This window comes from Prionailurus viverrinus, chromosome X (assembly GCF_022837055.1).
Source record: "Prionailurus viverrinus isolate Anna chromosome X, UM_Priviv_1.0, whole genome shotgun sequence".
NCBI classification, from domain to species: Eukaryota; Metazoa; Chordata; class Mammalia; order Carnivora; family Felidae; genus Prionailurus; species Prionailurus viverrinus.
In genome coordinates this window covers 117647094-117660025 of record NC_062579.1, presented here as the reverse complement: position 1 = coordinate 117660025, position 12932 = coordinate 117647094, and the positions used below count along the sequence as shown (strand labels likewise).

Below are 12932 nucleotides of genomic sequence, written 5' to 3'. Positions count from 1 at the left end.
GCAATCCCACCAATGCCTCTTGCCTGGATGACTGCATAGCCTCCTGCCTTATCTCTTATATCCCGTCATGACACCTTCAGCCCATTCCCCACATAGCAGGCCAACTGATTGTTTTAAATATAACAGGCTTGGCCATGTCCTCTTGCTCCTCAAAGCAGTCCTCAATGCCCTCCCATTCTCACTAGGGAGTAAAAACTATAGCTCTGAATATGACCTTGGGACCTCACATGGCTGCCTTCCCTCTGCCTCTCCAACCTCATCTTGCACAAGGATTTCCCCGTATGTTACCCTGGCTTCTTCTGTTTCCATGAAAGCTTGATGGTCTTGCTAGACTCTAGGGGTCTTCATATGCCATTCCTCTGCCTGGTTTAATTGTCTTCAGTGCTCTTTGCCTGACTGATTCCTAGTCATCCTTCAAACTTTAGATTGGGCATGGCTTCCTCAGAAAGGCTTTCTCTGGCAGCCCCTAGTCCCAGCACCCTGGACTTCCCCCAGCAGAAAGTTTGACATGCTTCATTGCTGTGGCTTGTCTAATGCCTCCACAAAACTAGGCCCAGAACTCCAGAAAGGTAAGACCTAGAATGTTGCTGCACTCCCTACTGGAACCCTATGGCCTTGCTTGAAACAGGGGCACCACCAGCTCGTAGAACATCATGTTCTGCCAGCACCTACCCCAGTATGCCCTTGTCAGTCCCAGAATTCGGGAGTGCTGGGACTGACCAGTCCACCCACTGTGCTGCTATGATTTATTGTAACCAGTCTGATATGAAATGTTACCCAGCCTCTATTTCTATAGCACATAAAGACTAGTGAAACTGAATTCATCATATAGTTTGAGCTCTTCAGAGAAGAGAAGTTGCTGAAAGTCACTGCTATTGTTGCTGCTGGTCTTGTCATTCATAAAAACAACATATTTTGTCTATAAAAAAATCTGAGGGGGAACAAAAATTTTGTCTGTTTTCAAGCTTTGGGTTCTCACATCACTCTCAACAGAGGGACCCTGGGAAAACTGTTCTGAAACCCACTTCTCTCCCAATTCCACTTGCCTTTTTGGCACCTTTGGCAACCGTCCCAGGCCTGTCCATTTGTGGCAGGGAAGAAACTGCTCTGGGGTCTTGTTTGAAACTAACAAGGTGCCCCTGTCTTTGCTAGTACCTAAGAGAAGTAATGATGTTCACCCACAAGCTTTTCCAGAGTGTGTGTGATGTGCTCAGGATTGGAATAAAGAACAATAAAGACTCCCTCTGCTACAAGTGGAATGTTATAGGCTGAATTGTGCCTCCCACCCCCTCCAAATTCATATGTTGAAGTCCTCACTGCCAGTACCTCAGCATATGATTATACTGGGGGATGGGATCTTTAGAGAGGTAATTTAGGTTAAATGAGATCAAAAGAATGGGACCTAATCTAATCTGACTGGTGTCCTTACACCCAGAGGAGATAAAGACACCAACACACACCTAAGGAAGAGCATGTGATGACACAGGCAGAAAAGGATGGTCTAGAAGCCAAAGGGAAAGGCCTTAGAAACCAACCTTGCCAACACCTGGATCTCAGACTTCCACCTTCTAGAACTGTAAGAGAATACATCTGTGTCTTTTAAGTCATCCAGTCTGTGGCACTTCATTATGGCAGCCCAAGTAAACTAACACATTTGAAGGTTGGGTTCTGGTTGGAGAATATAATCAATCAACACATTTTATTTCATTGAAGACTGACTGTGAGCCACCATGCCAAGTTCTGAGGAAGAACTAGGGAGAAAAAATTTTTACAGGTTCTCTGCCCCATGGAATTAATAGTTGGGCAGGAGGAGGTGTGGGGATGCTGGAGGGTTGGCGAATCAACAAGAAAACAAAAGCAAACTGACCTCCAAAAGAGACCAGCACTGTCATATGAGTGGCTCAGGGTGGGGCAACCACTGAAGACCTGAGCTCACATGATGATGGCAGCACTTCCTGTCTGTGAGCCATTGGCCAAATGGCATACCTCTCTGTCCTTGCTTCCCTCAGCTATCACAGGTTTGTTGGCAGGACTGTCTCAGTTAATACATGTGCAAGGCCTGGCATACCCTAAGTGCTCAATAAATGCTGATTATGATTAGTTCCAAGCACAAGTCATGGATCTTCCCACTATTCTTTCATCCCTTCACTCTGTGCAGTCTCAGACCAGCTCCTCAAAGGCTTTGGCAGTAGTTCAGGATTGGGGCTTAGGGAAAGAATGACAGGATTCCAAGCCACACCCAGGAGCACAGTATCTGCACCCGCCTGCCCCCCCCCCGCCCTGTTCCCTACTATCACTCCTTTAAATTCCTGCCCCTAACTTGCCCTCACCATCCACAAGCAATCACAGTGTCTTGCCCCTAGAACCTGTGATCTTGAGGTATAGCAGGTAAACAAGAGAGGGAGACCCAATCCCTTGGATGGTGTCCCAGCAGGACTTTGGAAGCCAGGGGTCTCTCTCACATACTGGCTTCCTTACATGGGCTACCTTGAGACTTTTAAGTCACTGCCTAGAATTTTTGTTTCTGACAAAAAGAACCTAAAGTTCAAAACCCATGTTCAGAATGTGATCCCATGTGTGTACTGAAGTCTGCTTGAAGAGTATTCATTTAACTTCTCAGCATCCCTAGAACGTTGACATTACTCAACAAGTCAGTCTGGGATAAGAATGGAACCCAACGCCTCTGGTTGCCATTTCTGGCATTCAGGCTACATATTCAATCCTCACAGGAGGTCTTAAGTTTCACTGTCATTTTCTCAACACTTCCATGGCTTTTCCTATTAAAGGGTGGATTATTTTCATTCCTGGGGATTGGCCCAACTTGCACTGGTGATATCCCATGGCCATATCTCATCCCACACCAATGCTGGGACTGTTTGTAGCTAAGACTATGCTTCCACCAAGGGGAAGCTAAGGCATCATTGCCCTCTAAATAGTCTGAGTCTTGCCATCCTCAGAATTCAAGAAGCTGAACCAAGGTGAAGCCTGAGTATTAAGTCCTACCTTCACAGGATACAGGGAAAATACTCTCTCTCACCCCTCCCCCAACTCTGAAACCAAGCCAGGAATCCTTCTAGCAAGAGACACCTCTGTGAGTAACCAGGGATCAGGTGACAGGGAAGTTGCTAACTTGATTTGTGACAGACTTTACTAACCTCATCCCAGGGGGATGGGTCAGGATATCATCTTACAAACATGAGGACAAACTTTAGGACCCAGGATCCCTCTACTTCCTGCTTCTAAACTGGTTTGGGCTGTTTCCTTATCTACAGTCTGACTTTTGGAAAAAACAAGTTTTTTCCAAAACAAAGTTGATGGCCCACAACCATCAACACCTCCTGCAAGTTTGGGAGTCAGCAGGGATCCAAGACCGATGAGGACAGGACACAAGTGAATGCCAGGTGCTCTTTATTATTATTAATTATCTTTTTTGTACAGAAAGAGACAAAATTTAACAGCTAAACTCAACAATTATAAAAAGAGAGAGAGAGAGAGTGAATTAGAAGCAAGTGTGTTTGTTACTCCCAGGCTCCAGTGAAATCCTGACATAGTACTGAATGTACAGATTTTCCAGCTGACATGGGTCAACACATGAATACAAGCACAGTTTAAAGTGGTATCAAAATTAATCCATTTCACAGTAATCATGTCTATAAGCTGAGTTGCACAGATCAGGGTTTCCATTGTCACAAATTCACAATCACAGATTGAAATAGCAGGTGTGTTCAGGCCTGGGAAAGTGGCACCGGGAAGGAGAGACAGATCGGGAGGCAAAAGCAGCTGTGGGATTTGTTCCAATCTTGAATATCTGTGTTAATGCTCAGGCTGGGGGCGGGAGAAGGGCAGGCACTGTTCAACGGTCAGATGTCTCAGTACAGTGGAACAACTGTTGAGGCAATGAGTCCGAGGGGGTGTGCTATTTGGATATCTTTGTCAGAAAAATTCCTGCTAGAGAGAGACTCACTGCCCACAGCCTGTGAAAGGAAAAGCTCCGTATGTTTAGTATTTGGGGGCCAATGATGGGAGTGGCCAGCCTGTTAGCGAAACATCTGCTTTACAGAATATTCAGCAAGATACACAGTTATATTACTTTACATTGCAAGCTAGTTCACAAACTATGTTATTCATAAGGTAAATAAAGGAGGAGAATGAAAAGCTGCAGCACCCAACATTCCCACAATGGAGAGAGACCAAGAGATCATCCTATGTGGAAAGAGCCTCACACACAAGAATCACTGAACCCCAAAGCTGAAGGCACGGTGAAGGGATCCCTGATATCTTGAGCTTTTTATTTGAAAAATGTGCTCATTTTAACTAGATCCCTCTTACATATATGACCCTGAAAATTGACTAAAGGGAAGAATATTTCAAAAATTTCTACAGCGCAGGAATCACAGATACCATGAATTATCTTAAGTTGTGATTTTCTATAAATTCTGAATTAGTGGGCTTCAAATTAATAGGCTTTTACCATAGTTGCAGGCAGTCTGATTACAGTACTTTGAAATTAGCTAATTATACTGATTAGTATGAACAGAGTTCAGTGGGGAGAATGTGCTTGTTTCTGAATCACACACTGAAAAGGTTTACTGCCCAGCTCTCCATCTCAGCCTTGAACATGAGAGCAAGACAGCACACAGGCACACTCCTCAAAACACAGAGCATAGGTGAATAAGAGAGCCTCTCTCTCTCCCTGACCCCTCCTCCCGTCCCCCCAGACAAAAGAACAATCTAGAGGCAGTGTTGTTTTTTCCTTCTTCTCACGGGATGCCATTTTCTTGTCAAAAGATTAACCCACAGCCAGAGAGGAACCATCTGGCTCCAACTCCTTAACAAAAAGACACTTTCCTGCCTTGAATTCCTCATATTCAGGCTACTAGAAAGACAACATCCAACCCTTTGGGCAGATTCCTGTTTTCCCAAGCACCCTAAGGAATTCACACTAATGGCAGTGGGAATCACCAGCACAAAAGGAGGTCACTGGCCTCCAAGTCAGCCTGCTGGGTGTTACTGGGCACCTGTGCACCTCACTCTTTCCCTTGTGCTTTCATTTTGAAAACCCCAGGTGATGGGGAGCAGCACTGGAGGGACATGTTTGTGATTCTTGTTTTAAAAAGTCTTAAAAAGTTTTTGTTTGAAAACAAGCGACAGTCATATTTCAAGGAATTTTTTAAGCCTTTTCTCTTTTTTCTTAATGAAAAATATCTAAATAACTAGCCCCACCATTCTGAAAGTCGAGTCACATATTTTTTCACACAAAAAAATAAAATTAAAAAATAAAATGGTCCAGGAGTGCTTGGATCTTCTTCATCTGTTGATAACAACAGAACAGGATCTGAAGCAGAGGACACTGTGCCAAAAGGACATGTGAGACGGGGTCCCACAGGGCAGAGGCCCATAGGATGGAGCTGCTTAGTCTTCTCACAAAACTTTTTATGAAGTGGGGACAGAAGGTGGTGACTTTGCGGGGCTTGGACAGCTAATACCAGCTCTCCTCCCTCAGGGCCCTGTCAAAAGGCTGTCCAGCCCCAGGAGGTGACATTCCTCCCTTCAGACCAGAACCCTCCTGGTACAAATATAGCCACACACCAGCTATTGTTTCAGATAAGCATATGAGAAAAGGCAACGTGCACATGTGTGCAGGCAGGCGCACACACACACACACACACACGCGTCCAAAAACAACAAAAATGTGGCTACTACAGATTTAGCATTGTATCAAACCAACGTCCATACAAAGACAGAGTTTGAGAAGATATATACAGGGCATTCGTAAAAGCCAAATGTGCACCGCGAGGAGTTATGACCATTGTATACTGTACAGTCTTTTTTCTACAATACCGCAAAAAAACAAAAACAAAAACAAAAACAAAAAACATCCCAGAGACCACGGTGGCAAGCCCACCTGGAAGAATGCTGCCAAGCACCTGAACAGAACACAGGACCCTAGGAGCTGTCTGTGAGCTCTCCCTGTAGGCCCTCACTCAGCGCCTGAAGGACATAACACATGCTGTCCTCCACCAGGCCAGGTTCCTGCTTCCTGCTCCCTCCCATCTCCACCCAGCTTGGCAGGGAAGGGCTCAACAGATGCCAAAGGCAGCAGGCATTCCTTGACATACTCTCTTTGGCTCTGGTCAGTGGGGCCAATGCTTGGCTCTCTTCTCAGTGGGGAGGAGATACATAGGGGTAAGTGACTCCTCCCATGCTCCCAGGTCACACGCAGGCACCTGCCTGAGGAAGTATTGGGAAAGCTGGGCTGGCCCCTGAGCTTCAGGCTGCCCCAGGTCCTCCAACATGACCAAACACGACTGACCATGGCCTCCATCGTGGTAAAGCAGGGCCTTTGTAGGCCAAAAATACATTTGTGAGGAAAGGTAGGACTGCAGTGTTAGAGGCCCAGAGGGAGGAAAAGATGAAGAAAGGAAAGCTGGAATGCCACCAGGTCAGCACCTCGGGCATCAGGGAGCTCTCAGAGAAGGACGGGACAGAAAGTGTCAACTGGCAGGAGACCAACTGTCCAGGTTGAGACTCAACATCACAGTCACACGAAGGCCTCCACTAAGACTGGTCCCCTATAAGCTACACATTTCTAGAAGAATCTTCCTAAGGGAAAACTGCACTGGCTCCCTGGTGCTTTAAGAACTGCACAGGCATTAGCTCAGTCAGCCTCAAATAGGCCTGGGAGGTAGGGGGAGGGATAGAAAACCCCAGCCACCGAGTCAAGTTGTCCAAGCTGGTGGACTCATTGGGATAAGAACAGAAGCCTCCTAACTTGAAGCATGTCCCTGGGCAAGTCTTCAGGACTGGAGGGGCCTCCAGAAGTCATCTGTAGCCTCAAGGCAGGGCTTCATTCAGAGAATGAGGCCTGATGCCTGCCTCAGAGAGCTGTTTTGACAGAAAGAAGCTTGTCTTCTCAGTGGGTTTGAAACTGCTGTGGTTGCCAATAGACCCTGGCTTTGCACTCTTTTGGGCCCCACAAAAATTTGCTACACTTTTTAAAGCACCACAGACAAAAAATGATTTGGCACGGAGGCCAGGAAGATGGACATGCAAGGGTGGGGGAGGCAGTGTCGAGAGTCTTTCACATGGTCACAGACAGTTAAAGGCTGGGTCACTTCTGCCCCCCTACTGTCCAAAGCCTCACTGATATGCACAGGCAGCCTCTGGGCCACAGAAAGGGGTTATTAAAAATGCCAGCACCTGGCAACACCCTTGATGGGCCTTTGACCCCAGGTCACAGGCTTCCCCATCTCCCTTGTCAAGAAATTGCTAAAAAGGGACACTTCAGGATCTTTTCCCCAGGTGGGCACCATTATTAAGGAGAAATCAATCATCTGAAGTTCAAGTTCAACTCATTGCACCTACTTGTGAAAAGGGAAAAATCCTAAGTTCAAAGCCAGAAAGCACAGTGCTGAGGAGGCCAAGTTCATGGGTTTAAGCATCCCATGGGCCAATGAACCTCATTAGGAGAAAACTTCAGCTCTCTGCTCCAGCCTGTAGCCCCAACCACACAGAGGCCATGGGCTTCCCAGGCAGGGTCACCAGCATTAGTTTTTCCAGGGCTATAATTGGGCTCATGTCAGTGGGTAGCAGTTTTAGCACAGCCAGTACACATCTGGAAAGCCAAGGTCTTCAGGAGGCCAAGCACACTAGAAGCAGAGCTAGCCCCCAGGATGGCAAAGTTGATGTGGGCCTCGTGTTCAATCTGGCAGCCGGGCCCCTGCCTCTCATCCTTCACACACCCTGCCCTCCTTCCAGCTTGCTCTAGATATTCCTTTTAATCTGGAGTCGGGGCAGATGTTGGGGCAGGGGAGTATCACAGAGCTGACTTCCCCCAGTCACCTATAAATGGCCCGTTATATTGTTTTGTTTAATTGTGTTGGTCATTTATTTGTTATTACTGTTTTTGTTTTTGTTCAGTCCTGTCCCTGTCCTCAAAATGTAAGCAAGGACAGAAAGCACAGGACTGTTGAGGAAAGGGTGTTGCTGAAGAGCTAGCTTCTCTCCCTCATCTCTGTGGCCTAGGCATCCAATCACAGACAGGTCTCCAGCCAGCTCCACAGCCCCAGGGCCTGAGCCTATGGACATTCTGGCCACATTCAACTCAATGGTGTAATACCTTTGGCATAAGAGAAGCCAGTTCCTGATGAGAGGACAGCATGGCAGGAGCATGGGAGCTTCTGGAAGAGCTGGACTCTCTGGCCTGTAGCTCTCCCCAGGGGCTTTGACGCAGGTGTGTTCCCTACCCCCCTCCACCTGTCTCTGACAACTGACTTCCTACAAATCCACGGTTAGGAAATTATTTGGCAACAAGGAGGCTAAGGCTGTTTTGTGGTGGCACAGTCTTTAAGAAGTTAAAAATAAAATAAGAGACCCCTGAAAGAGGCTTTCATACTGGACAGGACATGAGTCCTACTATTTGTCTGAGCCAGGGTTGGTGGCCACTATCTCCTCATACTTTGGGGGTGGGTCACTGTAAGAGACACTTGCCTCCTCACTGCTGCTCTCCTGGGGTGCAGTTACCTCCTCGTAGGATGGGGGAGGGGTGGCACTGGACAGCCTGGAGAGAGAGAGCTCAGGGAGGTAGAGGGTGCTCTCAAGGCGGACCGTGGTTCTGCCCCCTCGACTAGGCCCCAGCACCACCTGAGGATTGCTCCCTGCCTCACGGTGCGCGGAGGACTCCCCCTGGCTATGCACAGTGCCCCGGTACACCATGACCCGGGGGAGGCTGTGCCCTGCGCGACTGGCTAGGTACCGGTTCTGAGCATACGAGGGGTGATGTCGTGTGGCTTTCTGCAGCTGGCACCTCCAGATGATGAACAAGGCAATGACAATCAGCAACGCCACCCCCAAAAGGGGAACGACCACATACATGGCATCTGGGCTTTGTGTAGGGTCTCGAACTGAGTAGACTGCATTCGGGTACCCCTTCCAGAACTCCATCTACAAAAGAAAAATGGCCACTTACATTTATATGCAAGAGCTCATGCCCCAGCTGGACCTCAGAGACCTTCAGCAAGTCTGGTGTGTTTGGCAGGGCCTGCAGCTGCTCCCCACCCTACTGCATCTGACTGGCTTCTGAGGCCTATCAGAGAGGCTATGTAATGCACCCAGGATAAAGGACAATGCTCCCAAGTGAAGAGGTCCCCATAATCAGGCAGCTGGGACTCTGAAGACATGTTGTCTGTCCTTCTATGGCCCCAGTGGCCCTGCCTTAGACTGGACTGGCTTTCCTTTATTGCTTCTGACTGGTATGAGATACCAGGGCCTGCTTTTGTTATTCCTGAGGCTCCCCCTGCTCCCAGAAGCTTCCCCAGAACAGTACATGCCGTTTTCTCTTTGTCCTCAAACACCTCCTTGACCTCCTCGTAGCTGCAGACCTCCTCCATGCACTCTCGCTCGATGGTACCCTGGCGCAGCTCCTCCAGGAATTCATTGGCACGAGGGAACCGTTTCAGGACAGAATGGGCATTCTTGGCCTCCAGAAACACTGAAGAGAGAGCTTCACTGAAGCCTGGAATAGGGAGGCACCCAGGGGCTCCTTCAAACCAGACTCAGCCCAGACACAGAAACACAGTGACAAAGGAAAGCAAAACACAACCAGTGGGCAAGACACTACCCCAGATATGACTAGCCCCTTGTAAAAGGGATGAAAGTGCCAACTTTCTGTGATGCCATGATGTATCTGCTTAGAATACCATGAACCCAGCAAGACTCAGGCCTCTGGTGTTATGGAGGAAAATGGGATCTGAGAGGGAGGTGCTTCTTGCACAAGAACAATGGACATGAAGGATTTTGAGTATTGTAGTCAACACAGAGAAAGTACCCAGTATCTTCTGCCTCACTTCAAAAAGAGAACATCAGAGCCCTTATCATGAGAATTGGCTCCCCTATAGACTGATGCTGGTGACCAATACCAAATCACCCCATAGCAGTCTACCAGGGTGGGGTCCGTCCACCTGAAAGGCCACCTGTGCCGTCATCAACAGCCTACCCCCAAACAGTCTACTACAAACACAATCTGGGCTAGATCGAGGCACTGGATGCATACGAATCTAAGAGTGCCTCTGGAAAGAAGGTAGCAGGGAGAATATAAATCTTTGTAGACTGGGCACAGATGCTTCCTGCAAATATGTCATTGAGTGCTAGCCATATCGACCTATTCCAAAGGAAGGGACCCAGCTACAGTCAAACTACCTGGCATAGTATCAGCTATATGCCTCCGTAAGCCTGAGCTCGGTCTCCTGCCAACCAGCCCCTTGCAGTGAAGCAAGCAGGGCTTTACCAACAAGCAGGTGCCCTTTCCCATGGCCTGTCATAGTAGTTTCTCTCATAGTGGACAAGTGAGCACATACTCCAGAAGGGAACCAGAGTTGAGAGGACAAACCTGCTACCCAGACGATGAGACAGGGGCCACAGGGACACACTCAGGACGGGAAAGCTGGAAAGGACTTGAAAAGTAAGCATGCACCTTTCCTGCGAGCCCCTGGGTAGGCCTTTCACCCTCAGCCTGGCCCCTGGAAAACTCACCTGCCATCGCTGCTCCCTTAGATCCCGTGTCTCACTTGCCTGGCAAAGGAGAAAAGCAGAGTCACAATTAAATCACACCCCCAAAGCCTACAGTGCACCCGTTTGACCCTGAGATGTGGCCCCTACCCCTGCTAGCCTGGTCAAAGGTCAAAGCAACACCTCATGAGGCACATTACCTCCTAGGCCACTCACAGCTCTATTACTTTCCATACTTCCCCAAGCTCTCTTTCCAGAGTTACCTGCCTGAGGCCCAGCAGAGCCCAAAGCTAACTTTTGGGCTCTTTCTCCCACAAACAGATTCTGAGGGTCTAGAAGACCTAAGGGTTGACTTCATTCTGAAGGAAGGAAAGAAAGAAAGAAAGAAAGAAAGAAAGAAAGAAAGAAAGAAAGAAAAAAAAGAAAGAAAGAAAAAAGAGAAAGAAAGAAAGAAAGAAAGAAAGAAAGAAAGAGAACTTCCCACAGGCCAAGTTTCTTCTTTCCTCACCTCTCTCAAAAAATCTTTGAGAAAAACTGAGAGCTTTTTCCCTGAGATCAGGAACACGACAGAGATGCCCACTCTCACCGCTGTTGTTTAATATAGTGTTGGAAGTTCTAGCATCAGCAATCAGACAACAAAAGGAAATCAAAGGCATCAAAATTGGCAAAGATGAAGTCAAGCTTTCGCTTTTTGCAGATGACATGATATTATACATGGAAAATCCGATAGACTCCACCAAAAGTCTGCTAGAACTGATACATGAATTCAGCAAAGTTGCAGGATACAAAATCAATGTCCAGAAAGCAGTTGCATTCTTATACACTAACAATGAAGCAACAGAAAGACAAATAAAGAAACTGATCCCATTCACAATTGCACCAAGAAGCATAAAATACCTAGGAATAAATCTAACCAAAGATGTAAAAGATCTGTATGCTGAAAACTATAGAAAGCTTATGAAGGTAATTGAAGAAGATATAAAGAAATGGAAAGACATTCCCTGCTCATGGATTGGAAGAATAAATATTGTCAAAATGTCAATACTACCCAAAGCTATCTACACATTCAATGCAATCCCAATCAAAATTGCACCAGCATTCTTCTCGAAACTAGAACAAGCAATTCTAACATTCATATGGAACCACAAAAGGCCCTGAATAGCCAAAGTAATTTTGAAGAAGAAGACCAAAGCAGGAGGCATCACAATCCCAGACTTTAGCCTCTACTACAAAGCTGTCATCATCAAGACAGCATGGTATTGGCACAAAAACAGACACATAGACCAATGGAATAGAATAGAAACCCCAGAACTAGACCCACAAACGTATGGCCAACTCATCTTTGACAAAGCAGGAAAGAACATCCAATGGAAAAAAGACAGTGTCTTTAACAAATGGTGCTGGGAGAACTGGACAGCAACATGCAGAAGGTTGAAACTAGACCACTTTCTCACACCATTCACAAAAATAAACTGAAAATGGGTAAAGGGCCTGAATGTGAGACAGGAAACCATCAAAACCTTAGAGGAGAAAGCAGGAAAAGACCTCTCTGACCTCAGCCGTAGCAATCTCTTACTCGACACATCCCCAAAGGCAAGGGGGAATTAAAGCAAAAGTGAATTACTGGGACCTTATGAAGATAAAAAGCTTCTGCACAGCAAAGGAAACAACCAACAAAACTAAAAGGCAACCAACAGAATGGGAAAAGATATTTGCAAATGACATATCAGACAAAGGGCTAGTATCCAAAATCTATAAAGAGCTCACCAAACTCCACACCCGAAAAACAAATAACCCAGTGAAGAAATGGGCAGAAAACATGAATAGACACTTCTCTAAAGAAGACATCCGGATGGCCAACAGGCACATGAAAAGATGTTCAACGTCGTTCCTTATCAGGGAAATACAAATCAAAACCACACTCAGGTATCACCTCACGCCAGTCAGAGTGGCCAAAATGAACAAATCAGGAGACTATAGATGCTGGAGAGGATGTGGAGAAACGGGAACCCTCTTGCACTGTTGGTGGGAATGCAAATTGGTGCAGCCACTCTGGAAAGCAGTGTGGAGGTTCCTCAGAAAATTAAAAATAGACCTACCCTATGACCCAGCAATAGCACTGCTAGGAATTTATCCAAGGGATACAGGAGTACTGATGCATAGGGCCACTTGTACCCCAATGTTCATAGCAGCACTCTCAACAATAGCCAAATTATGGAAAGAGCCTAAATGTCCATCAACTGATGAATGGATAAAGAAATTGTGGTTTATATACACAATGGGGTACTACGTGGCAATGAGAAAGAACGAAATATGGCCCTTTGTAGCAACGTGGATGGAACTGGAGAGTGTGATGCTAAGTGAAATAAGCCATACAGAGAAAGACAGATACCATATGTTTTCACTCTTATGTGGATCCTGAGAAA

At 46.7% G+C, this 12932-nt stretch overlaps 1 protein-coding gene across 1 annotated transcript; it reads right to left on the bottom strand.

Moving 5' to 3' along the window:
- Positions 1-3401: 3401 nt before the first annotated feature.
- On the bottom strand, positions 3402-10859 carry PRRG3 (proline rich and Gla domain 3). The gene is made up of 3 exons (XM_047844893.1): positions 10531-10859; positions 9330-9490; positions 3402-8943 (listed from the first exon to the last, which is right to left on the bottom strand). Exons 1-3 carry the CDS (start codon positions 10535-10537, stop codon positions 8416-8418), a joined length of 696 nt encoding a protein of 231 aa, XP_047700849.1. The 5' UTR covers positions 10538-10859; the 3' UTR covers positions 3402-8415.
- Between the last annotated feature and the right edge of the window lie 2073 nt (positions 10860-12932).